Source organism: Pseudorca crassidens, chromosome 14, assembly GCF_039906515.1.
Source record: "Pseudorca crassidens isolate mPseCra1 chromosome 14, mPseCra1.hap1, whole genome shotgun sequence".
Lineage (NCBI taxonomy): Eukaryota > Metazoa > Chordata > Mammalia > Artiodactyla > Delphinidae > Pseudorca > Pseudorca crassidens.
Window position 1 is genome coordinate 53,216,953 of NC_090309.1, and position 27,937 is coordinate 53,244,889.

Here is a 27,937-nt window from a genome sequence, read left to right on the forward strand (position 1 = left end):
TAGGTTTTTCTGTGACTGTGGTGCTGGAACACTGTCTAATCCTTGTACATTAGCTGGTGAGCCTACACATGATACAGATACACTATATGACTCTGCTCCACCTATAGAATCTAATACATTGCAGCACAACTGAATTCCTTCCCTAAAGAAAAAGTCCTGCCATTCTAACATCATAACTTAAAACATTTTTTTTTTGGAAGAAGATTTAAAATATTTGCCCATGCTACAGGAAGAGACTGTATTAAAAATGGATACACAAGGTCAGTTGACACTATGAAGCTCAAGCTACCAAAAAGAAAGTGGCAATATATTGACTCAGGATCTCAAAGCTGGGTGTTTTAGCATTACTGTGTAAAGACTTTTGAAGGGACAGAAGTGAAGAAAATAAGCTGCAATTTTGTACAGATACCAACTTCTGAAAAAAGCTGGTGTTTTTACAACTAGCATTGAATGCAGTCCAATTTGCAGTAGTACTCTTCAATAGACAAGCAGCTTTGTTGCTGCCTTTATGGACGTGGGTACCAATTGCTTTTGTAATATGGTAAAAATGTGAGCTAGCACTTCTGCATTTCTTTTGATTTTTTTTAACATGTATTCAGATTGAGAAATATGATTTTAATGCTTTAATCTCATGTAGTTTGTTTTTAATTTCAAGCAAAATCTTATTGTACTTGAATGTGCCCTGTTTTGTTAGCACACCTAGACTTGCTGTAACTGTACTCATGTCCCAGTATGTACGTTCTTTCTATGAAAGAGAAAACACTAATCTTAAATTATATCCAGCAATGTTTCTGGTATCCTTTAAGAAAAGTTAAGACTATATTTCCTTCCCTTCCCTGTGCAGCATTCAAAATCACCCCTAGACAAAGTGAGTGTTTTAATGAGACTTCCTAGGAAGGGATGCACTGTAAAACAAAAGTATTCTTGTAACTCAGTTTTGTGAAAGGTAAAAACTACTATGTTTTAAAAGTACACTTTAGAAAGTCTCTTCAAAACAGTCCTGTATTTGAACTCTGTTCATAGTTTTTTTTTGAACAGTTTAGACAAATTGCTGGAAATTAAAAGAATTTCCCGCATTAAGCTGAGACAAGTATATATACAGCCCTATACAGTTTCATAGCTCCCCCCCACCCCATTTATGTGTATTGGTGACAGTGGGTATAAACAGCCTGAAAGTGTATGCATGTACCATAACATCTAGACTTAATATATTGTGGAGTATTCAATAACCATTATGTAGAAGGTAGGTAAGAATTAAAAGGGTTTAATTTCCTAGAAAGAAAATGGAAAAATGGTCATTTTTAAAAAATAAAGTTTATTAGATCATAATGTTGTCTGAATTTACCACCTTTGTCAAAAGTGAACTCAAAGCTTCCAATGTAGTCTATAATTCCTCAATCAAAGTCAGCAACTTACGGACAGCTTCAGCATCTACAGTCGAGCTTTCACTAGCCAGACAAACTTCCCTTAAAATAAATTTAAAAAAAAGTTTTAGTTTACATTTTTTCACAGTGCATCATCCATTCCTTTTACTGTTTTGTTAATCAACTACATGGTAAAATTATACCCAGTTATAATTACCGAAATAATCGCAGTGACTGAGTCATCTTCTCAAATTCTCTTGCTTTTCTATGTCCCTTTTGAATAACCTCCTCTGGAAGATTAGCAAGCCTTGCTGCATTAAAGCCATAGCTTTTAGGACAGGCTCCTTTAATGAATTTATACAGGAAGGTAATAGTCTCCTGGCTGGGATCTTCACATTCATTTTCTACCATGCATGCCTAAAAAAGAAAAATTACATGCTGGCAATGGAAGTACCCATTCAAAAACATAACTTTTGAATAAACAACTTGTACATACCATGTGTCCTAGGCGCACTGCAACATTTTGAGAATAGTCTTCAACCAGTGAATGGTAGTGGGTAGAAAACAATGTACGACACTTTATATTCTCAGCAAGTTCTTTAACAACTGCATTTGCTATTGCTGTCCCATCAAATGTTGCAGTACCTCTTCCTATGAAAATAAAATATACATGAACTATGTGTTACACAATCTGCCATATTATATTCGAAGGGACATGCCTCACAAAGGAATGGAAAAAAATGTACTAAAGATCAGTTTAGTATATCCAAAAGCATTCTGTAAACAGGCCCTCTCTAGCTAAGTAGGTCTGCTTGGAGTTCAGGAATACTACTCGAGTACCACTGCGCTTCAGAAACTTCCTTTTAGTTCTCTTTAAATAGCCTCATTATCCAATAAATATTCTCATTATCCCTGTAAAATTGCCACCTTAGGGCCAACTGTGGGGTCTATGGACGAAGGTGAGTGTATTCATAGTCTTTAAGAGATGTGTCCTTCAGACCATTTTCCAGAAAAATAATTCTTTGTACTAATGTTTTGGAAATTTTAGTATCTTACCTAATTCATCCACAAGCACCAGAGAATGTGCTGTTGCATGTTTAAGTATACTGGCAGTTTCACTCAATTCAACAAAAAATGTACTTTCACCTAAAAAAAAAATCACAAATAGGTGATCATTTTAAGAATCCTGTTGTAACAGTAGATTCATCTTTTAGGTTCATATCCTTTGAATCTATTATGAACTACCATGATACTAAGAGATTACTTCTAGTATGTTAAAAATTGCATAATGCTTTCAAATGTCTGAAAGCATTCTGCCTTGCGTAACACCAGAAAAAACTAAATAAAGCATCCTATTTAAAGGTAGATGTGTTTAACACCTAAAATATAGAAATGAACTGTCAAATAACAGAGCCTTAGGTAGGGAAAAAAACTCACCTGACATTATTCTGTCTGAGGCACCAAGTCTAGTAAACACTCTATCGATTGGTGTGAGCCTACACACTTCAGCTGGTACATAACAACCCATCTGGGCCATTACAACCAGTAGGCCGGCCTGTGAATGAGGGAGAAAAAGGTCTTTTATGACTGGTGTTAGAGAACAGACAGAGATATCTCTATGTAGATCCAGAAGACAGAGATAATAAGCCCTAATAAATCTTTATTAACTAGGAGTAGTCAGGCACTCTAAAAAAATTCTTCACAAACCTAAGTAGGAAAAGTGAGGCTTAGGAAGGCATGAGGCTTAGGGTCTAACTGGCTTTATTTGAAACCTCAGCACCTATATGCTAACCAACTACACTGGTGATTCTCAACCTAAAACTACTGATGCCCAGAACCAATTCCAGACCAAACAATCAGTTTCAGAGGATGAACACACCCCAACTCCCAGGTACTTTTTTGTTGTGCTCTCTAGATGATTTTTGATTTAAAAATGAAAAGGAGGTTGAAAACCACCTTACTACACTATTGCTCCTCTCTAGTTAGCAAATTTGTACAGAAATATAATACAGTGCAGTAGAGTTAGGGGGTCAGCAAACATTTTCTGTCAAGGGCCCAATGTCTGTTACACATCGTTCTTTTTCTACAACCCTTTAAAATCTAAATCATATTTAGCTCAGTAGCTAGCTAACCCCTGGCAGAAGGTCAGAAAAATATATTTATTGTTTTCCCTAAAAGCAGTTCCCAGCAGTTAACTAGAGGTCATGAATCACTTTCCTGTATGAACAAGTGCAATGGTTCTTGTATAAGGGTTCCTAGAAATGAACCTAATTTAAGAACAAACATAAAACATTTGTATAATTTTCATTCATTATGAATACCTCTGCCTTCACAGGAAATGGATTCAATCAAAGTCAGAGTTCATAAAAAAACTCATGGCCTGAAACCACCTTCACCTTCTTAATATACTTCCCTTAACATCAGGCAAATATTTGACCAATAAGAATACAGTTCTTAGTTTCATGACTCAAGGAGTTTCCCTTTGCTTCCTGATAAGTCAATGACTGAATTCTATCATATGCTCCTTGGGAAACGGTGGCCTAAATATGTACCATATTCACTCTTTAAGTGTTACAAATAATTTGGTGTAACAAAACTTCAAGTTTACCTGTCTCATGAGCGTAGACTTGCCCCCCATATTCGGTCCAGTAACAAGCACACAGTAAGCTTTGCCATTTTCTTCCTCTTCCTCACAGCCTATTAGAATGTCATTTGGAATAAAGTCATCACCAAAAAAAGTCTTCGTAATGCAGGGGTGGCGTGATCCTTTAAGGTCTAGAAAGGGAGGAGTATCTTCTCCTGGCAACAGAATTACTGGACGACACATAGGACCATCACCCCCTCGACTGTAGTTAGCCAGGCACAGTAAGACATCTGTTAAAGAGAGGTCAAAAGTGAAGCGTCATTATTTTTGAGGTTTCTTGATAAGCACAAAGGCCCAACTTCTATAAGTCTTCCAGAAATGTGTTTTTAGTGAAGGTGGCATGCTCTACTTGCCCTTTAGACATGGCAGCTTTTTTTCTAAAAGTAAGCACTCTAGTGACATTGTTTTAACTGCACAAAAATAAGTCATCAGCCTAAATGTTTTACATGTCTTATAGCACTTGTACTGAAATGAGAATTAACTTCCAATTTCAAGCCCAAGAAAATATCCCCTCAAAGTAGATTTTAAGTCCTCTAATATCTAAACCAGAGGTATGCCAAAGGAAAGCTAAGATACAACAGAGAGATGCTGTAGTGGTCTCTCCTTGATATAACCATGGAGCTATAACACTTCTTAGAAGCAGAATATTCTGACAATAAGCAAAATCTTAAGAGGAAAATATATTGACCAATTTTGAACACCTGAGCTGAGGGATGATTTTACACTACCTACCAAATTGTTTAAAACTGTATTGGCTTAAGTAATGTGGCACACTCAAAAACCATGATAGATATACACACTCAAAAACAGAATAGGATGCCATTTTATTCTGGACAGTTGTGTTCAGACTAAAATAGTTTTGTACAAATTTGGGTAAACTATGGTTGCTGCATTTTTACAACAGAAAAAAACCCAAAACTGTAAAACAAGCAAAGGCTCCAAATGACTTGGCCATGAAATTTAAAGAAAAAGGAAATTACTTATGAAGCTGAAAAGGTTACCAAATTACAAATACATAAATCAGGGCTCTTAGAAATCAACTGTAGAAAAGCAAGTGTGACAACTTGGGCTAAAAGAAAAAGGGAGGATTAAAATCTTTTGAAACGTTCATGTAAAGAGATTCACTGAAATACAAAGAAGAATGCAAGGGTGTGTATATATATATATCTATATCTGTATATATAGATATAGATATATATATATATAAACAAAAACTGAGTGATAGGTCAAGGGATAGCTTTAAATTAGTGTGACAAAAAATAGCTTAAAAAACAGCATTTATCGAATACTACAAATTCAACTGAAATTTGATTAAAATATATACTGTGTCCCTTGAGTTTAGGGATACGAGTCAATGAGGACTTTGCAATGGACTTTCCAATCTTAATATACAGTTGGAACACAGGACGTTACTAACCAAAGCTTTAGGAACAAGCCTCTTGAAAACCTTACCCAACACTGCGATGCACTCCACAGCAGCCTGCCAGTCCTTGTAATTTTTATCAAAGTTATAGAACAGTCGCCGCATGCAGTCCTTCAATGATACATCTCTCCGTTCTTCAGCATTTATCAGATTAGCCAACTTTTTCTCAATTGTTTTGGTCCAGTATCGTTTACAGCCCTTCTTGGTAGATTTCAACTCATATTCTTCTGGCAAATTACGGGTGATGAAATTCTCGGGAATTTCCAACTGGTAACGATTCCTACCAATTCCCCAGTAGACTATGGTCCTACAGCCAATTCTACTACGCTGTTTCTCCAAGTATTCCAGGAGGCTCTGTTCATTTTCTCTTATGTCAGCAAGAGCTTGATCATAATCAGAGTCAAATCCTGCCTTGGGAGTAATCAGTCCAGTCTTTCGAGCCTTTTCATGGTCAAAGGCTGTATCCCATCGGTTTAGTTCTAAAGTCAAATCAGGAAAGCGGCCTTCAGGATTTTTTGCCTGCAGAGTAAGGACCTGCTTAAGGATTTTAGACTTAAAGTCATCAATGACTTCCTCCATAACCCCTATAATTTTACATAGTACTTTGAATCCTTCCAGAGCAGAAAGAAAATCAATAATCTTTTTTTTGCTGTATGTGGTTTCTTCATACATTATAGCCCTGCTATCTGGGTGGTTCTGGCTCTTCAGGGGAGAGCCAACATTATGAATTTTACTCAGTAGCCTCTCAAGGTCTGGAAGCTTCTTTAGAAGGTCTACAACCTCAGAGATTTTGTCAGGCACAACCATTAGGTCTTCTATGGCATCTAGACGATCACTGATAACATAAGGGTTACAGAGTGGGGCACAAAGCCATTGCTTTAGGAGCCGCTTACCGAAGGGAGTATAGCAAGTATCAATCTTGTCTAACAGGGTCCCTTCAGTAGAACCATTTGTTCCATTCAGAAAAATCTCCAAGTTGCTTAATGTCACAGCATCTAGCACCATTCGTTGACTGGCTTTAGCAAAGACAGCACCAGGTCCTGTAGCACGGACCGTGTCAGAATCCAAGGGAATATATTCTTCAAAATTAGCCATTGATAGAAGCTCCTGATCAATAAGGCATTTTTTGAGGTAGAAGACACAACCACCAAGAGCAGAGAGGGCCAATTCACTCTTCTCTCCCGGTGTCAACCCAACAGAATCAGACTCTGAGGTCATACCTTTAAGCACCTGGGGTAACATCACCCCACTGTCCTCATTTAACTTGTCCGTAAAATATCCTTCTTCAAGGAGAGTTCTCAAAGTTTTGGCTGCATCCCAAAACTGGGAACCTGGTATCAGACCTTCCTGAAGAGAAGAGGACAGTGAACCCTTGAGAATCATCTTAGTTTCCACTGAGAGATTTCCTTTCTCAAACAAGACTTGTACTGGAGGATAGTGTGCCACTAACGTCCTAAACCTGGAACAATGGCGATCATCTGAAAACTGACCTATGAAGAACTTCCCTAGCGAGGTATCAACGAAACATACTCCATACACTCGAGCGTGGCCAGAAGATTCTTCTTCTTTTTCTTTGAGGCTAAGAAGGTATTTACTGTAGTTCTCTGAGGGGTCACCTTCCAGCACACTGTAGGTCTGTGTACCCTTGGTAATGACCCTACAGATCTCCCTCCTCACCACTCTGTCATACTTAGATATATGTGCCATCTTTCGGCATCGTGCCTCCATCATTTCCGGGGTCTCGGTCTGTTCCACCCGTGCTACTTTATAGCCCTTCTGGACCAGGGAATCTGAATATCGGCCAAATGCAATTTCAGGGAAACCAGAATGGGCCCAGTTGCCTTTCATGAATACCAGCCCTAGTTCACTGACTCCAGTAAGAGCATCCATGTGGTATAGCTCATAAAACTTCCCCACCTTATAAAATATGACAAGATCAAAGTTCTGAGACTTAATCTGCCACCACTTTCTCATCCCAGGAGTACAGGAATTAAGGAAATCCTCAGGCACATAGAGTGTGGATGCATCAAAATCAGGGTGATCAGGTCGCCTCCTGTGCTTATCTCTTCTCTTCTCCTCCTTAAGCCACTCTAAAGTTTCATGATACCAGATGGTAGGGCGACTACTGTCATCACATCCTCCACTAACGTGGGCTTGGGATTCAGAATTTTGAGGGGCAGAGAAAGCACTCAAAGTATTCTTGGTTTCTGATGAAATGCCAGTTGCTCGTTTGGTGGCCGAGGGCATTTCCTTCCTTGAACTTTTCCTTTTGAGGGAGCCATTACCAGTTATCATTCTCTTCCTCTTTGGAGCAACTTTAACAGGGCTGTCCAGGCCTTCACTGTCACTATCCCCTACTCCACTGCTTATTTCATCACTGCTTCCTTCCTCCTTAGCATCTGGCTTAAATTCCACATCAGAGCCACCAATGTCACTCTCAGAGTCTGATATGACCCTTCGCTTTTTTATCTGGCGGCTACTTCGCCTAGATCCTTGCACCTTTGGCCTCACTTCCTCTTCACTCTCAATTTCATTTTCTTCTTCACTCTTATCTGATGCGTAAGTGGCACCTGCCTGGAAGGCAAAGAAGAGTATTTTAAAACAAAGTAAAATTTGGAAAATGACAATATTGCTGTGGAATCTCTCAATATGCTGCAACTTCATCTATCAAGAGAACCCACCTCCAGAAATAAACTATTTTCTTTCTCAAGGGATATCAATTTCAGTTTCACCTAACATTAAAACAAGTATCACAATACAGGATTAAGTGATTCTGTCATGAGAGTTCTATCCTATTCAATACTGATGAAGTCCTTAGGATGACCACACAGCACAAATACCCATAGACGATGTCCTCATTAACAGTCATAGCTGTGGAAAAAACTTTCAGGCTTCTTCTGTTATCTTTCTTCCAGGGTCACCTCTCCTCTTATGTTTGGACATGTTATGAAGTTTACCATTTTATAAATTCTTTAGTATAAAAAAGCAGTAAATCAACCTAGTTCTAGTCCTTGCTTTCCACAAACCAGCTGTACCTTCTTGGGCAAGGCACATTCACATATTATCATGGGCCTCCCTCATACGTAAAGCAGTATGAGGCTAAATGATTTCTGTAGTCACCATCCAGGTCTAAACATCTGAGTAACGTTATGATCTCTGGTTTCAACCTCAAAAATAAGATTAGAAACTCTTCTTTCATTTCTCTTAAAATACTCATTATATTAACTTACTTATTGCCTATCTCATCTAGAATAGAACAAAATCAAACTTATAGATGAATCTTTTTAAGCACACAGCATTAATTTACTAAATTAGAGAATGATGACTGTGTTTGTTTTAAATATACCAATTATTTGTTCATTTCCTTAACAAGATTTAATACACTCAAATAGTGACCATTAATATTTGAAACCAAGGTTGTATTTCAAGGTTACTCAACCTCTATTCTTACCAATCCAAAATACAACAAAAAGTATTAGAGCATAAAACTGGATATTAATTTCCACACCCTCATACAGCAGCTTATTACCAGACACCAGGACCAATTTTATCACCATGTCCTTACTGTCCCTAAGCTCTCTATACTGGTTACCAAAATGGTCCTGCCTTTTACAGCATGTGTCTTTCTAGCAGGCTTGAGAACTTAAGTAAAAAGAGGTGCTAGGCTGCTGAGATTCTAAATAATATAACATGACCTACAGTCCAGGAATGTACAGAAGTATGCATGTTTGAGTACTAAATAGATACATGGAAAATACCACTCTAATATGCCCCTGACCCTTTTTCATCACTCTCCTAACAGAAGTAACAACCGCCTGTTAGCACTGTCCCACCTCCGTCTCTTCTTCCTCCTCTGGTTCTGAGGGCTCATCACACACTGCCAATTCAAGCCTCTTAATCTTGTCTTTATTCAAGGCTTCATCTGCACGTTGCATTGCTCTGAGAATTTCAGGCTTTGAACTGTAGAAATGACCCCCTTTCTGGGCTTCCTTTGACTTCGAACCTAAAAAACATATATATATTTATTTACAAATAGGAACTGTTGGCTGAATATTTGGCTCAATGTATAGCACTTGCCCTAAGGAACAAGAGTGACAACAATCAAGTATAATTTTTAATCTCCCATTATTTCTGATTGATACAGATAGATCAATAAAGCCTACAAGGAAGGAATTTTCAGGGAAAAACTACCAGTGAAACTGAAATTACCTATTTTACCTCATTTAAGCTGCCTTAACTGTTGGTCACCCAGGACCACTTAGTCTCTCTTCTATAATGACCTGGGACTGTGACCCGAAACACCTAGGCACACCTCCTCTTCAGGTGAGGCATGAGATCTAAAGGGGGTTTGAGACCCTTTTTAAAAAAACATTACTTAAGGAAGGCAAAAACTACACTGTCACTTAAATGAAGCAATGATATTAAAAATAAGTTTGTTCCCAAGGCAGTTAGATAAGATGTTAAAAAAAAAAAAAATCCTACATTTTGGGACAGTAACCCAGTTCAGACTTGTAATGTTAAATTTTTTCAAAACAGTAGCATCAAAATGTCTTGCTCTACTTTAAAGTAAAACTTTTCCTTTATTCATTTCATTTCAAAGAGCTATAGTATTAAATGACATTTCCATCCACTGAGCAAAATTTCTATCCACAAGACCAATAATACAGAATTGTTTTAGTTCTTTTCCAAGAGGCATAACTAGGAATGTCTTTTTCTCTTCTTCTACCTGAATATACCTATAGTTGGAAAATGAACCTGAATTTGTCTAACAGATCCAAACGTTATATTACACCCTTCTTTCTATATACTAAAACTGATGGGACATCCTAAATTTCCATGGAATTAGCGACGTTCATAAGCTGACTAAAACAAAGCTGCAATTTCTCAATTCTCTAAAGAGCTGCACCAAAACTACAAACTGCAACAATCAAAATCATTAAGAGCAGCTCTGAACTTTTCCCAAAGTACCTGCTGCAGCTGTACTTACCCCACCCACACACCTATCTGGTGTCATCGTCATTCCCCGAAACCTCTGATGCAAACTACAGCTCTAAGACCATGCCCCCCAAAGAAGGCCTACTTTTTTTCATGCATGCCTCTTTGCTGATTTATTGACATACATGTATTGCAATGATCTGGATATTTAAAGGGCAGAGGGCAGTATGCACATGGGTTGTTTTATAAAATAATTACAACATAAATGTAAACTTTTTTGATCTCTTTTTAAAGTCCTTTTTTGCCAAAGCTTTGTTTAGAATCTCAAAATTAGTCCTGGAAAAAGACCTCACTTATCATCTGGTCCAACTCTCTCTCATTTTATATATATGCAAACAGAATCAGAAAATAAGATTATACAGCAAATTAGTGGAGAAGACTGAACCAAATTCCCTTATTTTCTTTCCATCCTGCATGTCAGATTTCTGTGTGGACTTAACTTTCTTCAGTGTGCCGTCCCTGCCCTGCAGGATGAAGAGTACTATGACCAAAAGGCATGATTCCCAGAGGTTTCTGGGAAAATGAACATTGTTCTGATTCCAAAACACTGAGTTCAACAATGTCCTAGCCAGGAGAGTCTGAAGATAGTGGAGAAAAACCTGTACATGCTGGACTGTTCAGGCACTGCATCCTGCAGTCATACTGTACATGCACTGTACAATCCAAGAGACTGATAGGGTGCACCCAGCCCAAGTGAAGCTATAAATGCAGGACTGCTGATGTCTGTGATAAATAAGGCCGGGCCTAGGAAGAGAAAGTTAAGGTTCCAGAAATCTGATTTCTGATGTGAACCTCAATGCAGATGTGCTCATAAGGTGAGGATTTTGAAGGCCAGGTAGCATGCATCTCCATCTGTCCTACAGAATGTCACTGATCTATATTCTGTGCATCTTGGCTGCATTTATTTTCTTTTGGAACCTTTAAGATGGGAACACTTTAATTTACTCTTTTCATGTCTGAGTATGGCATTTTGGTCCAAATCACGAGATCCAATCATGAAATCATTTTTCCTTTAATGATATGATATTGCTATAACTCACTCAGAAGGACGGAAATGCAGCTTAAGACCAGCTGCATCTTATCCTTTTCCCATGCTAGAAGCTTTCACCACACCACTCCTGCAATTTATTCGAGTAAAATATGCTTAATTCCACTGTATGGGAGACACTAACACTCAGACTCATGTGTGCGTGCATGCTCTCTCACAAACATACACAATCTGCAGAGTGAATCTTTTACCTGTATATGGCTTTAATAGCCTTCTGCTAACCCAGCCCCTCGTTGGGCTGTCATCAAAAAACTGTACATGAACTCGGGCAGACTTTCCTTTCTCACGGATGAATGTTCCATCAAAAGGGTGGTTGTAAACCAGGCAAGGCCACCAAGGGTAACCCTCCATCTTGGCCCAAACCAAATCACCTGGTGAGAAGTCACAAGAACTGTTGCCAAAAGAAAATACATAATTTGGTTAATATTTTGTTAAGCTACATTAAAGGCAATTACCTACAAAGAAGCAATTTTAAGGAAGGTATCTTTAAGACTCCTTTGAAATTTTCTGGCATTAATATACAGGAACAGAAATTCTAGAATTAATGATTTTTTAAAAAACATTTTCAAGTTATTTTTAAAAACATAAGCAAATATCACAATGTTTATTAAGAGAAACAAGGTTAGAGACTATCTCAGAATTATTCAAGGTTTAAAAACTGTGGCAGAATTCTGATAGACTACTGATAGCAGGAAAAAGACATAAACTCATTGTACTTGTGATCCAAATTATAATGAGTAACACCTGTACTACAAATATGGTCTACATAGGAACAGGATCTGACCCAAAGTATTAATACCAAACATACCGACTGTGTAAATTTTCTGCTTATATTCAATATTATCGACTTTGCTCCAATGTATTCCAAATACTCCAAAAGCTGCCTATAGCACACTACTACCCCCACCCTCACCCTAAAAATCTGGCTTTATGGAAAAACTTAAGTCAAGAGATAAGTGCCTAATGTACCCAAAATAGTTGAGTACATAATGCCTACAGAATCAACAGGAGATTCAATCTTCACAAAAGCTGATTTAGCCCTAAAGGTTTCCTGAGAAAGGGAGAGGAGGGGAAAGGAGAGGGAGAAGGGTAGCAGTGTCCAGTGACAGACTACAAGAGTCCCTCAGTGATGGAGAGGGACAACAACTGATAAACCCTGCTCAAGTACTATATACCAAGATTTTCTAAGCCCGCTTACAGGTTTTCGCTGAATAACTACAAATGTAAAATAAGCACATTACAAAAAGAATATTTTAGACATTTTTGAATCATCAATTGAGGCCACCTTATAAAATCAGGCCCAATCATAAAATTAAAGTATTTCTTTCTTCAAAAAAATGTGAATATGGAAATCCCTATGCTGGACAGTTAGAAAAGAAACCAGAACAGGAGCGTGGCTTCAGCTGGTGCTTATATCAAGGGCCTTTAAGGTACATTCTTCTTTCAACTTAGAAATCTATAGCAACCAGCACAACTTTATAATTATTGCTGTCAAACACCACAAGGCTCATCTTCAAACAGGGAGCTGTGTCTGCACCATTCAGACTTCTTACCTTAAGTGCTTCATCCTTCCTAACATATCCATTAATTAACAGGATACAAAGACCCTTATCTCCGTGTGGAACTGTCAAGCAGGCTTTCCCTTAACTTAGGCAGGTAGCCACTTAACCACAAAGTCTATTACACACTGGTATCAGAAAACCACAAGCTGGGACTTCCCTGGCGGCGCAGCGGTTTAAGAATCCGCCTGTCAATGCACGGGACACGGGTTCAAGCCCTGGTCCAGGAAGATCCCACCTGCGGCGGAGCAATTAAGCCCGTGCACCACAACTACTGAGCCGCACACCTAGAGCCTGTGCTCCACAACAAGAGAAGCCACCGCTCTCTGGAACTAGAGAAAGCCTGCATGCAGCAACAAAGACCCAACGCAGCCAAAAATAAAGTTATTAAAAATAAATTTAAAAATTAAAATGACAATATATCTCAAATGTTTGATATTCTTGGGATTTTAAAGACAGTTTTAAAAAGGTAAGAGGAGGGCTTCCCTGGTGGTGCAGTGGTTGAGCGTCTGCCTGCCGATGCAGGGGATGTGGGTTCGTGCCCCGGTCTGGGAAGACCCCACAGGCCGCGGAGCGGCTGGGCCCGTGAGCCATGGCCGCTGGGCCTGCGCGTCCGGAGCCTGTGCCCCGCAACGGGAGAGGCCACAGCAGTAAGAGGTCCGCATACCGCAAAAAAACCAAAAAAAAGTAAGAGGAAAAGGTGACAGCTCAGAAAAACAAGTGTAAAAGCCTTCATACAATTAAAAATAAGAAATGACTTAAGCTAAATATACAGTGAACAGATCTTTAAGCTTTTGCTTTAAAAATCACATTATTTTTGCTCCCTCTTCAGCCCATTACCTTGGTGTTGATTACTAGTTGTGCCCCAAATTTGTAGGCAAAATTTTTGGCTATCTACTTTTTAAAAAAGAATCAGTAGATAGCAATGTACTGCTAGAATTTGCTCCTATAAACAATAAAAGATAGACTGGGTATGTCTAACAAAAACTTGTGTATGTAAATACAAGTTTCACAAACGTGAAACATGCTCTCAAGCCAACTTTAGAAACCAAACGATCAGTGTCCGTATCTACCTCTTAAGGTGGACCATTAGAGCAGAATTCCCCTACCCTCAAACAGCTAATGAGAAAAGAGAAGTAATCAGAGCAATTAATAACAAAGGCTCCCATCATACCTGCCCACCTGTACCTCTGCCCACATACCTGGCTTGCTTTCTTTCAGCTTGCATAACTATGGCACCCATCACTTACGCATTAGGTCTACAGTGACCATATAAATTATCATCCAAACTGGCCTCTAAAACTATTTCCTAAATAAATTATCATCCAAACTGGCCTCTAAAACTATTTCCTAAATAAATTATCATCCAAACTGGCCTCGGAAACTGTTTCCTAAATATTATTAGAAAGGAAGTCTACATAAAATACTAAAAGAAACCAGAGTTCTTCGGAGAGCAGCTTAAGAAGCAGGGACATTGACCATCCTCATCAGAATGAAAAGATGTTTTCAAAAGTTCTGAGGGCAGGGACTTCCCTGGTGGCGCAGTGGTTAAGAATCCAGAATCCGCCTGCCGATGCTGGGGACACGGGTTTGAGCCCTGGTCCGGGAGGAATCCCACATGCCACGGAGCACCTAAGCTCATGCGCCGCAACTACTGAGCCTGCACTCTAGAGCCCATGAGACACAACCACTGAGCCCGTGCGCCACAACTACTGAAGCCCACCCGCCTAGAGCCCGTGCTCTGCAACAAGAGAAGCCACCGCAATAAGAAGCCCGCGCAACACAACAAAGAGTAGCCCCTGCTCTCCGCAACTAGAGAAAGCCCGCGTGCAGCAACAAGACCCAACACAACCAAAAAATTTTTAAAAGTTCTGAGGGCAATGTTAAAAAGTCATAAAAGGGCTTCCCTGGTGGCACAGTGGTTGAGAGTCTGCCTGCCAATGCAGGGGACACGGGTTCGTGCCCCGGTCGGGGAAGATCCCACATACCGCGGAGCGGCTGGGCCCGTGAGCCATGGCCGCTGAGCCTGCGCGTCCGGAGCCTGTGCTCCGCCAACAGGAGAGGCCACAACAGTGAGAGGCCCGCAAACCGCAAAAAAAATAATAATAATTTAAAAAATCATAAAAGCCAGCTTAAAAGAGGCTCCCACTGACCAAAGTATAAGTTCAGCATCTTTTTAAATACCAGTTTTAATAGTATCGATTAAATCAAATTAGGTCTGTGAAACTGAGTCCACAATGATACTTTTTTAAAAGCTTGAATACTTTTCTTACAATAATATTATATTAGGTGTGATATTATTTGGAAAATGTATTACTATAGATTTAATTGTATGAAAATTCTCAGGAAAGGCACCTACAACTAGGGCAGATAGTTACCTTTAACTAAAGGCTCTTAGGAAAAAAAAAACTTGTCAATGTCTGACACACCACTCCTATAAATGAGTACAAGGCATACACTTAAAATTTTTTACTGCCCTCATTTCTCATAATCAACAGATAATTATCACTGAAATGAGACTGTGAAAAATAAACTAGCTAAGACTTGCTTAAAAAACCCAGATTTAGTTGTCAGAAGCCTTGCTCACAGCTCTTTCAATTATGGCCTTAATAAACTACAGAAGAAATAAAAGTATTGAGAAGCAGGCCTAGAGTGCATAAACATACATCCTGTAGCCATTTATTGAAACTGATGTCACCTCGACTCCTTCATTTCTCTCATCAACAAAAGTGGAAAAATACTTTTGCATCACACCTGACTGACAAAGTAACTAAGGGGAAAAAAAAACCAGGCAAAACACTTTAACACTGGAGCACAAGAGAAAACTAAATGACAAATAACCATTAAAAGATGCTCAACTTCTTTTAAAGAGTTCAACGACCCTCATAAAAAGTCCAAATGTCTTTGTAGCCCATTAGCCTGTTGGTGACTGGATCTCTGCATACCTAAGGCTCCTGCCTCCTCTTCATTCTCAATTTGCAGGACCTTCCTCTTCCTGCACCAGCTTCTAAAACTCCCTCACCTCCACAGTAGCCTGGCTAACTTCTTCTTGTCCTCTAGTCTCAGCCTAGAGAGCTGAAAGCCTACCCGGACCCACACATACCCCATCCTCCCCCCAAAGCACACGGAGCTCACCAACTCTGCTCCTGCTCTAGAATTGCCTTTTTGCTTGTCCCATTCACTGTTATATCCAGGATCTACAATGCCCAATACTGTGCCTGCCAGAGCAGATACGTTAACATTTGTTGAATAAAAGCCAAATCTATGTATACAAAAATAAGGTAAAATTCAAAAATTAAGAAAAAAAAGAAAGCCAAATCTATATACTGAATGGAGAGTTTCTTTAGAAGCCTAGTATCAAATGCCCATCTTTCCTGAATACTTTGGAAGTAGTCCCCATAGTAGGTGGTCAAGTGTAAACAATGTTATGCTTTTACAAGTCTCCTAAATTCAGACCTCAAAAAAACAAAGAGCATACGCTATACAACACATAAAGCACAACCATACAATAAATACTTCCATCCGTTTAGAATGGATGCAGGAAGAATCAAATTCATGTTTAAGTAAACATTATTAACACATTGTGCATCTCTCACCATGAAAAATAGTCTGTTACAGAGGATGCACATGTAGGGAAGGAAAAATATTTTCCCCTTTACCCTTCTGAGTTCTTGGCTAAGAGCCCCTGTAATAAAAGATTAACAAGAGGCTTCCCTGGTGGCGCACTGGTTAAGAGTCCGCCTGCCGATGCAGGGGACGCGGGTTCGTGCCCCGGTCCGGGAGGATCCCACATGCCGCTGAGCGACTGGGCCCGTGCAACGCGAGAGGCCGCGGTGGTGAGAGGCCCAAAATACCAAAAAAAAAAAAAAGATTAACAAGAAAAAGACAGACAAAAGTTTATTAACATGTATACCTCCCCATAAACGTGGGAGATACTAAGGAAAACTAACTCCTAGAGATGGCCCGAGTCACCATCTTAAAACATCATCTGCAGCTTTATAAAGACAAAAGAAAGGTGGGGTGGCGGGGACAGATAAGGGAGGTTACCAGGAAAAGAACAAAAAACAAGGGTATGGTTGTTATGCAGATTTCAGTCAGTGCCTTCTCCATTTAATAAGTTTCGGATGATTTAGAGTCACTCTTCTCTTCCTAGTACAGAGAGGGAGACATCCTTACAAATGGAGATTTCCTTTTTAAATGTAAATTTCCCTTACAGAAGAGTAACTTCTATAGCTCTCAGAGCTTCTCCAGTGTCCCCCAGTTTCTCAAAAATTATCAGTTCAAAATAACCTCTATGCCAGAGGCACATTATGGGGTGGCATATCCTGCTACTCTTCACACAACTACATAAACTTCTTGAGAGGGTCGCTTAAAGGAGAATAACACTGTAATTCCACGTAGACTTTGAAAAATCTGTATAACACCTAAAACGCAGGACATTGTAAATCAACTACTCAAGTTTCTTATCCTGAATGCGTTCTTTATTTTTCTGTACCACTATTTCTTCATCCTTTCAAATGGCTACCATTACACACTATGCCTAATACAATACCTGGGATACAGTAAATGTGAGCTTTTCAAAATGTCGCCCGCTCCTCCAACAAAGGCCAGCCAAGCCCTGGAACAGCGCTGAACTGCCGAGAAGGCGAGGAAGACACCTCTGGGCAGGCTTCCCTATAATCGCGTCCCTACGTCCCCGCCCAGAGTCAGAGCAAGGCCTTTGGAGGCTCACTCTCAATTCCGGAAAAATTACACAGCCCCAACCTGCCCTGAAATCGCCAGCAAAAGATGCACTATATCAGGGAGTTCCCTGGTGGTCTAGTGGTTAGGATTCCTGGCTGTCACTGCTGGGGCCGGGGTTCAATCCCTGGTCGGGGACTGAGATCCCAAAAGCCTGGGGGAGGGGGGCGGCCAAAAAAAAGATGCACTGTTCCTTAAACTAACATTATTTTCAACTGGCACAATACTTCCAGGTGTCAAAATCAACACTGTTCCTAAACTTTGATCTGTTTGGGGGCATATGCTATCTACCTACAGGATGAGCCAACTGGATCCCTGCACTTGCTGCTCCCCCGCCCCTGCAATCCTTACTATCACCAATCAGACGCCTCCGTCTACGAGTGGACACACCCCTCGCGCTCTAAACTCGTCGTCCACCCCCAACCCCCATACCCAGGCCGAGGGCCCGCCCACCCACCCCGCCAGAGGCTTCGAGTCCGAGGCGCTCAGCCAAACATCGAGCGTATTCCTCCAACGACTACTGGACCGGTAATTCACCGTCCCAGCTGTGAAGGAGAAACGTCCTCCGGGAGTCCCACTCGCAGTACGCCGCGCCCCACAACCTGCAGGTGGCCGGCGGGCATTCCCCCGGCGGGCATTCCTCCTTCCCGCCACCCCTCCCCCGCCCCGGGTAGGCACCAGCCCCTCCCTCGCCCAAGGAGCGCACCCCACGCCGAGCAGGCAAGCTCTTTTCTCTTCCCGCCGCACCCTTAGCGCTCCCGTCTCTCATTTCTCCTCCCTGCCCCGAGCACCTTCCACTCCTCCTCCCCCACCTGACGGACCGCCTCTACCCCCGCACTAAGCGCGTCCTCCCTTCCCCTCCAACCCTTCGTACACAGCCGATTTCCTCCTACCCTGTTTACAAGCTACACCCCCAAGGCTCCCTGCGCTCTTTCAAGCCAAATATGCAACCCCACCTCCTCCGAACCCAGGCGCTGGCCGAGCACTCCAGCGCCACCCCCCCGAGGCGAGCCTCCCTTCCCTGGGCTCCCTGCGCCTCCCCCCACTGCACCACCTCCTCCGAGCCCAGGGCCTGGCCGCGCACCCCCCAGGCCCCTGAGGCGACCTCCCTGCGTCCCGACACCCCGCTACCTGGCGGGGACCGCAGGGGCTGCCGACTTCCGCAGGCCTCCGTTGAGGTTCCTCGCCTCGGCCCGCGAAGTGGAGCCCGCCAGGGGCCCCGGCCCAGGCCCGGCCTCGCTCCAGGCCGCATCCCCGCCTGGGGAAGGGGGAGAGGCCCCGGTGGCAGCGGCGGCGGCGCTTTCACTTGAGGCCCTGACCGGGTCTTTGCTGGCATTATTCAGGGCTGGAGACTTGGGGAAGAAGCTGTACAGCGTGCTTTGTCGCGACATGGCCACGGTCGCCGAGGCCCAGCCGCTGTGTCGGACCGAGCCACTAGAGGCACGGCAAGTACCGCGAGGGGCCTGCTGGCGGGAAATCGGGGGGGAGGCGCGCTCTGCCGGAGGAACACTGGCCCCATCGGCCAATCGGCAGGCCGTTCGCGGGCGGAGTCCCGGGCGGCGCGCGTCCGGCCCCGCCCCCTCGGGCGCCAGGAGACGTGGGGAGGGGAGGGGCCAGCACGCCGCGCGGGGTAGCTGCCCTTGGCGCCTCCAGCCTCCTCTCCCCGCGGCATGAATGGCCCGGGGCTGGTTAGGACTGGAACACCTCGGCCCGAGCGAAGCTGGGCGCTGCTGCGGGGCTGACCCCCTCGGGAAGGCGTTCCTCTTTGGAAGGGAATCTGGCGGTCGCGGGGGTGCGATCACGCAGGGGCAGGTGTGTGACGAGTGCGTGCACCGCGTAAGCATGAGTGGCCGCAGTGCAAGGGGTAAACCGAACGGCCACAGAAAGAAGCCCTGGCGGAGAAACGCCTTCCAGAGCCTGCATGAACAATCCCGCTGTTAGAACGCTTACCCCAAGGAACCGGAAAAGAAAAAAAGGATCCAGACTTAAATCAGCAGAAGATCAAGTCTTCTGTTCGCTTTGTATTCTCAAAGCGTTGCACATAGTAGGCACTTGATAAATACTTTACAACTGAACGCTAAGTTTTTGGCCCAGTATGAGTTTATGATTTAAAAAAAAATTGCCAGCCACACAGCTTTCCTCTGCCGGGAAGCAATCCAGTCATTTCACATAGATTAACTCATTAAATCCTCGCAATCACCTGTGAGGTAAGTATCAGTACTTCAGGTCCACTGTTCCTTATCTGAACTTCTTGGGCCAGGTGTGTCTCAGAATGCAGGATTTTTTATATTTTAGAAAAGTCACAAGGTGTGAATAAAAAGTTCCTATTCTCCAAATTGAAGAAAGACGTTGGAAGACTGACAGCTCTTTGGCCCTAATCCCAAACTGTGAATAAGTAAGTATGGAATCCAGAATCCCAGAAACCAGCCCCAATCAGCAACAGCTGTGCTTTGGTGCGAACATATAAAGATCAGCTCTTTGCTTTGTTCAGGAGGCTGTGTTCTGCCACACCGTTCTCCTGTGCTAGGCATGTAATAAAATCAGCTTTGTTTCAGAAGCAGTATTTGAAATAATACCCTTCCCTACATGAGTATAATACATGACACCCTCAGAGAGTCTGGGGCAACACCCTAAAATCAAACGTAATATTCCTTCAGCAGAACATATGCTTTTTCGCACTAAGTGGGATAAATATAGACTATAAATAGCCTCGGGTCAGCTCAGGTCAAAATTTGCTACCAAATGAGTTTGCACAAAACTTGTTTTTCAAAGCTTTTTGGATTTCAGAATTGCAAGTAAGGCATTGTTGACCTGTCTTATATCTCCTTTTTATGGCTGAAGAAACTGAGGCACAGATGGGTCAGATGGCCCATGACCGAACAGCCAGAAAAGGGTGGAGTAGGAATTTAAATCCTGGGAAGTGTTTCTGGAGTCCTGTGTTACTAATAGAAATGTTATATTGCCTTCAGTTTAACATCGTTTTATTTCATCCTCACAACATTATATTAGGTTGAACTGTATAAAATTGCCGATATTCAACCTCTGTTTTTTTTTTTTGGTCATGCCACACGGCTTGTGGGATCTTAGTTCCCCCACCAGGGATTGAACCAGAGCCCTCAACAGTAAGAGCGTGGAGTCCTAACCACTGGACCACCAGGGAATTCCGTATTCAAACTTTTTCAAAGTACAAAAATTCTGTTTCATTTGATTCAACTTAATATGATGTTATTATTCTTGTTTTACAGAGAGGAAATGTAGGCTCAGGGGGAATGAGCCAGTTATAAGACAGAGGTTAAGAGCCAGTGCTTGGGGTAACTCAAGACCTGGCCTCTGACCTAACTCACCAGGCAGGTAACAGCAATTTTACTTCTCTCAACTTGTTTCCTCATCATTAATGAGAACAATAATAACTTTGGGCCAAATTTTGGAGGCCCGTTAGATGCTTCCCACAAACAGGTAAAACGAGTAAGAAGTCACACATCTGAGAATCATCAAACACACAATCCCTCGGTAGGTAAAGTCACCCAACCTTCTCCATGCAGAAGGCACATACTGTGTGTGAAGAACACCCAACTCGGAACAAACAGAACAAGATACTTGTTCAGAGTTTGCTACCACCACTTGTGTCTGGCAGAGACTTAAAGGCAGACAGGAGTAGGAAAGCTTCAAAGTGAAAAAGCAGAGGCATCAGGTGTGCTGTGATTGGCCGTGGGGTAGCTGGAGGTGGGCTAACTAGAAGTAGAGCATCCTCTGTGATTGGTTTGGGGAAGCATACTTAGCTTCCTCTGATTGGTCCTGAGTTGGAAGTGGGGATTAAAAAAAGAGAGAAGCTGGGGACTTCCCTGATGGCACAGTAGTTAAGAATCTGCCTGCCAATGCAGGGGACACAGGTTCGAGCCCTTGTCCAGGAAGATCCCACATGCCACGGAGCAACTAAGCCCGGGTGCCACAACTACTGAGTCCATATGCCACAACTACTGAAGCCCGCACGCCTAGAGCCCGTGCTCCACAACAAGAGAAGCCACCGCAGTGAGAAGCCCATGCACCACAACAGAGTAGCCCCCGCTCGCCACAACTAGCGAAAGCCCGCACACAGCAAAGAAGAGCAACACAGCCAAAAAATTTAAAAAAAAGAGAGAGAGAAGCTGACCAGCTATCAACCAAGTCCTGACAGTTCTGGGGCAGTTGCTGCAGAGGTCTTTGTCTTCTGGACTGGTTGCTGCAGAAGTTGTGATTTGGCTTCAATCTGCAGCAACGAGCTCAGGAAGTCAACTGTAGCTGTAGCAACCAGTCCAGGGAGCCAAACAACAGCCCTTGTAGCAATGCCTGTCAACTCACTGCCAAATGCAAATAATGACGGCTAATTCCCTTGCTGTAGCAAGCTCTGAGTAAACAGCCTTTGCTTGTTCTCATTTGGGTGGTCTTAACTATTTCCACATGTCTGAGAGCAGAGCCTTCCAGGCAGAGGTCAACAGCCTCTAAGTGAAAAGCAAACACCTTGAGTTTGGGAATAGCAAGGTGGCCCGAATGGTTGGAGGAGGATGAACTGGGGTGGGGTGGGAGAGCGGTAGGACGTGTGGTCAGGGAAGAAAGGCAAGGGCAGATGATCCAAGGCCTTATGGGACTTTTGGCTTTGAGTGAGCTGGGGAGCCACTGCAGGTCTTGAGTAGACGAATGACCTGATCTGACACGGACTGCTAGATTGAGAATAAACTATTTAATAAACAGCAACCTAATTGAGCTATATTGTTCTCTACAGAAGCAAGAGTGTGGAAATAGGAAGCATAAAGTCTAGGGGGAAAAAGAACCAGAAGAGCAGGAATCCGTGGTATTTATATCCAAAATTCTGGACACATTCACCCTGCGATGACTCATGAATAGGGGAGGGTGAAATACCCCTCAAGAGTTAACCATGTGTGCTCTGCACCTGTGCTCCCCACTCATGTGACACTTCCTTCAACTGCATTTTTACTTTGTGCCAGGCACTGATGTTGGTACAATAGATATAGCTGTGGACCAGACCGATACATCCAGAGATGTATGGAGATTGCTGTAGGGGAGCTAAATTTCCACCCCAAAATGTGTCTCTTTGACATGAGGATTAATTTAGCCTGATTACTTTTAAGAAACAGAAGACTTGGAAATTTTTCCTTGTTACCTCCCCCTTAACTGCCTAAAAGAATTTAGATAAAGGGCCTATTCCTGGAATAGAGCTATTACCATAGATGTCTGCAAAGAATATAGGCTAGGTGTAGTGGGGGAAACTCAGCAGGGCCTAGAGATCAGAGTCCACTCTGTCCCACCCTCTGCATGGACTAGCAAACATTTATTTACCAAACATTTGCTTTTCCATCTCCACTTGCATTGCCTTCCTCCCCTTTGAGGTCCCAAAACACTACCCCCAACATCCTCTTTTGTCTTTAGCTGAACATGGTATTTAAGGTGAGAATTTCTGCCATTTTGATGAGTTACTCAGTTTTCCTGGGCCTCTTCCATGTATACATGTTACTTTTATTGGATTATCTCCTGTTAATCTTACTCACATCAACTTAATTCTTAGACCAGCCAGAATTTAGAAGGGTAGAGGAAAATATCTTCCTCCCTGACACTGCTGAAAACACAAGCAGTTACTATATGCCAGTCCCAGTGGGCTCATAGATTATGTTAGATCACTTTGATAGGAATTTAGGCTAGTACCATGGTTCCCAAACTGGACACCAAGGCACCCCAGGGAATGAGAGCAAATTCACAGGGGCACCATGAGGTATTTTTAAGTTTCAAGGGAAATTCAACAACACCTGTCAGGCATTGTACTGCTAACTGCAGTTATTTCGCAGTTTCAACACGAACTCATGCTACATTTCTTTTAATGATATCGTTGGGGAAGAAAAAAACAGCATTTCCTCTACCCTCTTAGGTTCAGTTTTGGGTGTCTGCAAATTAAGCTGACAAAAGAGATTAGCAAAAGAAAGAGTTTACTTTTGCATGCAATGCGAATACATGCAGACATGCTCCATGAGTAACTCAAAGGGGTGGGTTAGAACTGGGAGCTTATACATCTAACTTACTGGGGGAAAGAGTGGGGGAAGAAACGACTTCTATAGTGAGGACAAATCGGTTTATTTAGGAAAGACAAATGGGTTTTTAGAAGACAAGAAAGTTTGTGGTAATAGATTATGCAGGTACCAGTTCTTTTTCTATCTTCTTCACGGCCGTGAAACTCCCCTGGAGAGAGGATTTTCTCTCCCGTCCCACCCCCCCACTCCACCCCCTCCCCGTCCCGCCCCGCCCCACCCCACCCCACAGCATGTGGGATCGACCAGGAATCAAACCTATGCCCCCTGCAGTGGAAGCAGAGTCCTAACCACTGTACCACCAGGGAATTCCCCCTGGAGAGAGAATTAATGGCAGACTCATTTCTCAGAAGTTGCTTCTTTTAGTCAAAGTAAACTCCAAGAAGTCTTCTTTCTGCATCTGGTGAATCTCAAATGTCTTCAGCTTAAAATAATCTTTATACAAACTCTGGTATTCTGAGTAGGTCCCCACAACAACATATCTTTGTGACACTGAGTTTTTGGTGTTTTCTGTGGTAAAAAGCGAGTACCATGTAGAATGAGTGTGGTGGTATCCAAATCTGATTTTAAAGTTTGAGAAGTTGTACAGTGCCCAACCAGCACACACATTTCAATACTATGTATAGGTTATTTAAGAATGAAATAGGGGGCTTCCCTGGTGGCGCAGTGGTTGAGAGTCCGCCTGCCGACGCAGGGGACACGGGTTCGTGCCCCGGTCCGGGAAGATCCCACATGTCCCGGAGCCGCTGGGCCCGTGAGCCATGGCCGCTGAGCCTGCGCATCCGGAGCCTGTGCTCCGCAACGGGAGAGGCCACAACAGTGAGAGGGTCGGGCACCGCAAAAAAAAAAAAAAAATATATATATATATATATATATATATATAATTTTTCCTTTTAATTTATCTGTATTTTTTCCCCAAACAGCTACTAAACTATTAGGACATAAATGCTTATTAATTTGTATAGGCATACACTGCATTGAGGAACCTGCACACCGCAACGAAGAGCAGCCCCCGCTCACCGCAACTAGAGAAAGCTGCGCGCAGCAACGAAGACCCAATGCAGCCAAAAATAAAGAAAGAAAGAAAGAAAGAAAGAAAAAAAGTTGTATGGGCATAAAACTTAATACATGGAACTGTTAAGTATTTCCTTTGGCCTAGGAGGCTTGGTTCAGAAGGTAATGAGATATTAAAAGCACCAGGGTTTAGTTTTATGAACCTCCAGCCTAGTGGTTAAGGGTTCTGCATTCAAACTTCCTGTGTTCAAATCCCAGCTGAACTGCTTACTGACTGTATGACTTTGTTGGGCAATTTACTTAACTTCTCTCCTTGCTTCAGTTTCTTCACCTGTAAATTGGGAATGATGATAACAGGACCTACTTCATCGGGTTGTGGTGAGGATTGAGTGGAATGGCTTTGTAAAGCCCTCAGTCCAGTGCCTGCACACCAATTAATGGGACACAGTTACATAAAGAAAGCTCTGAACATTTTCCAGAAGAATGCAGTGCTCTGTGTTCCCGCTCCGCCCATCTCAGGATCAGGCTGACCAAACAGCCCTTGCCTTTGTCTTAGGCCTATGGGAGATAAAGTCAAATCTGGAAAAGGAAGGGAGTGTTTTGTGAGGTCCTGTCCTAGCCCAATCAGCCCTTGATCACCAGGGACAAGCCTATAGTCTGACAAAGTCAGGTTTTTTTGGCCAGCTGCACAGAAGGAGACTCCATAGCATAGGAGGGACCAAACAAAGGAAACAAAAGAAAACCTACAATTATGTGCTTTGGGGGAGGGTGGAGTTTAGGAGAAATTTACCTGAAGCCATGTTTGGATAGGCTCAAAGCAAAGCAGGGTGTAAAGTCAAACCTAGACTAAAAGGTGGAAACTACAAAGTTAAGACAGATGTGGCATGGTGTGTCCAAAAAAAAAAAATCCCTTATCTAATGCGGTGCACCTGGGTTGTAAATAGAAGCCGCTTTTCTGTGTCAGAGTGAGTTAGAACGTGCAGGCGAGAATGGGGTGTTTCATTCCTGCTGACAAAATTTCAAACAGCAAAGTTTCTGACGGTCTCTGATTTTAGAGGACAAAGACTTCTCAGTGAGTAAGAAAGCAGGAGTCCTTCTGCCACTGCAGCTTGTCCTTGAGAGAAATAGTGTTTCCTGTTCAACTTTGCAACTGGCTTTATCTTTGTTATCCCAGCTGGATGAATGGCAGGGCACATTTTTAACTTCTCATTCCTTCTCATTGCTAATTTTTGCTTTCTCAGTCTTGGAAATGAGGAGGAGGGGAACTTGGTGGTGGCCAGGTAGAAGGAGACAATAGCTGCATCCTGCCTTTCGGGCAGCAAGGGGACTGAAATCAAAGGTGTCAGTGCGTTGCCTACGGCCCTGAGGTATGGTGGAGGCTGAGTGACTGGCTTGGGGAGGATGGGGCCTAGACCACCTGGAGAGAGGGGGAGACAGGCCAGAGGCCTTGCACACAGCCTGGAGCACTCTCCCCGCCCCCATCCCACCATTCCTCTTTCTTGGAAGCTTCCCTGTTATCTCAGACCCCCAAGGGGGAGGACTAGCCCAGGCATTTCTCTGATTCCCAGAGCCGTCCTAGGTAGAATTGCCAGATACTTTTCTAATGACTAGAGCAACCCTTTTGCACTGAATGTGGTTTCAGCTTCTGATCTCTCAAGTCTGGCCCCAGCCTCCCTTCCCAGCTGACTGCCATTCCTACCCTCTGCCTTCTCTGTGCTGGCCTCATCTTCTCCCCTGAAGCCATACAGACCTGCTCTCAATCCCAGAGACCTCACACACAAACGGTGGCAGCCTGGGTAAATTATCTGCACTGGAGCCTTGATCTCCCAATCGGATAAATGGGGTGGACTAATATCTACCTCACAGGGGTATTGGGAGAATGGAATGAGATGAAGACAGTTACCAAGAATGTAATCTGTGCCCTATAAGTCCCTTCCTTTTCACATGCTGTCTCTGCCCCCTGCAAAGCTCTTGCTCACTTTTCCTTCGCTAATCCCAACACAAACGGAGCTGAGCAGAGCCCTGTGCCCCCTGCCCCGCCACGTACAAAGCCCCTCCGTGTCCCCTGCCTCTTGTTCGTAGAGAAGCTGAAGTCTCCCAGGCCTCCCTGAGTCACCAAGGAGCAGGCTCAAGCAGCTAATGATCAGGACATTAAAAAGTCACAGCATCGTTCAGTGTCTGACGCACATTCCTGAGTTGTTTTACAAATACTGTAACTGCCACCAGAGGGAAAAGCTAACTGCATGATGACCAGACTATAGCCATGACATAAGCTGCTCCGTCTGGAGCAGTACTGAATCTATGGCACGCACAATTCCAAGAACTGGCCTTAAGAGAATGGAATTAACACTATTGCTCATAATAATCTATATCTTTGTGGTGGACATCAAAATAATTATAGCTTGCTCTGCCCGTATATGTAAGCGGGCAACTGAAATTGTCAGCAAAGAGACGCTACCGTCCCAAGTTGACATCTTCCATCCTAAGAATACAGTACCCTACGTCAGCATGAAGAAATTATGGAAGATGGATCTTCACCCCTAATCCCATAGAAGTGGAATGATGTTCTGACAAGTGGGGATTTGTAAGCAGCTCTTGGCAGGAGAGAGCTCTTTACAGGAGCCCTCTGTTGTCCTGTCACTTTAGCAGAGCTGTATTATAACTAACCTTAAACCAGGCATCCCCATGCTCTACTCACCTCTGGCCCAAGCACACCTTTCAAATCTTTTGATCACACAATACCTTGCCTAAACTGTTGGTTCTTTCCATAGATCGAAGAAATAGAAATGAGGAATAAGTAATTAACCAATGACCAGATCTCTTCCTTAAGTTCCCCTTCAGTAATCTCACAAACTGTGTAAACGAGATAGCATCTAAAGAAAGATGACTAGGAGTCGACAAGCCTGCTTGCAGTGGAAGATGGAAATGAGCCTGAGCCCCTATTTCCCTGATTAACTGAGATTACTTCCCCTTTTCCCTTTAAAAACTTTCAGGGCTGAGCAGAATCTTTGGAGCTGGATTTGGGATGCAAGTCCACCTTTTCTCCAGAATGTCAGCTTTGTGATTAAAAGCAACA

At 42.9% G+C, this 27,937-nt stretch overlaps 2 protein-coding genes and 1 long non-coding RNA gene across 6 annotated transcripts in view; 2 read left to right on the plus strand and 1 right to left on the minus strand.

Moving 5' to 3' along the window:
- The window catches only part of FBXO11 (F-box protein 11), a 100,278-nt gene extending 98,949 nt beyond the window's left edge, over window positions 1-1,329 (plus strand). Inside the window, exon 23 of the mRNA XM_067703043.1 lies at window positions 4-1,329. Within this exon, the coding sequence (XP_067559144.1) occupies window positions 4-133 (130 nt within the window). The 3' untranslated portion in view covers window positions 134-1,329. The remainder of the gene's footprint in view (window positions 1-3) is intronic.
- MSH6 (mutS homolog 6) lies at window positions 1,296-19,262 on the minus strand. 3 transcript variants are annotated; one of them, XM_067703039.1, is made up of 10 exons: window positions 18,905-19,261; window positions 11,666-11,865; window positions 9,265-9,434; window positions 5,461-8,005; window positions 3,973-4,238; window positions 2,802-2,919; window positions 2,421-2,510; window positions 1,861-2,015; window positions 1,582-1,781; window positions 1,296-1,466 (listed from the first exon to the last, which is right to left on the minus strand). In XM_067703039.1, exons 1-10 carry the CDS (start codon window positions 19,162-19,164, stop codon window positions 1,385-1,387), a joined length of 4,086 nt encoding a protein of 1,361 aa, XP_067559140.1. In that variant the 5' UTR covers window positions 19,165-19,261; the 3' UTR covers window positions 1,296-1,384. The 3 variants fall into 3 exon arrangements, with proteins under 3 accessions (XP_067559140.1, XP_067559143.1, XP_067559142.1); XM_067703042.1 differs by having other exon boundaries at window positions 18,916-19,240; XM_067703041.1 differs by lacking the exon at window positions 2,421-2,510 and having other exon boundaries at window positions 18,905-19,262.
- On the plus strand, window positions 18,219-27,937 carry LOC137205203 (uncharacterized). 2 transcript variants are annotated; one of them, XR_010934043.1, is made up of 3 exons: window positions 18,219-18,301; window positions 19,117-19,218; window positions 24,813-27,937. It is a non-coding gene; the product is annotated as an uncharacterized lncRNA (long non-coding RNA). The 2 variants fall into 2 exon arrangements; XR_010934042.1 differs by having other exon boundaries at window positions 18,242-18,381.

Coding starts and splice junctions, on each gene's coding strand:
- MSH6 (XM_067703039.1), bottom strand. CDS start 19,164: ATGTCGCGACAAAGCACGCTGTACAGCTTCTTCCCCAAGTCTCCAGCC. Junction 8,006..9,264: donor AGGAGGAAGAAGAGACGGAG/GTGGGACAGTGC, acceptor TTTGCCTTCCAG/GCAGGTGCCACTTACGCATC. Junction 2,920..3,972: donor AGTCTACGCTCATGAGACAG/GTAAACTTGAAG, acceptor CCTCATTCACAG/GCCGGCCTACTGGTTGTAAT.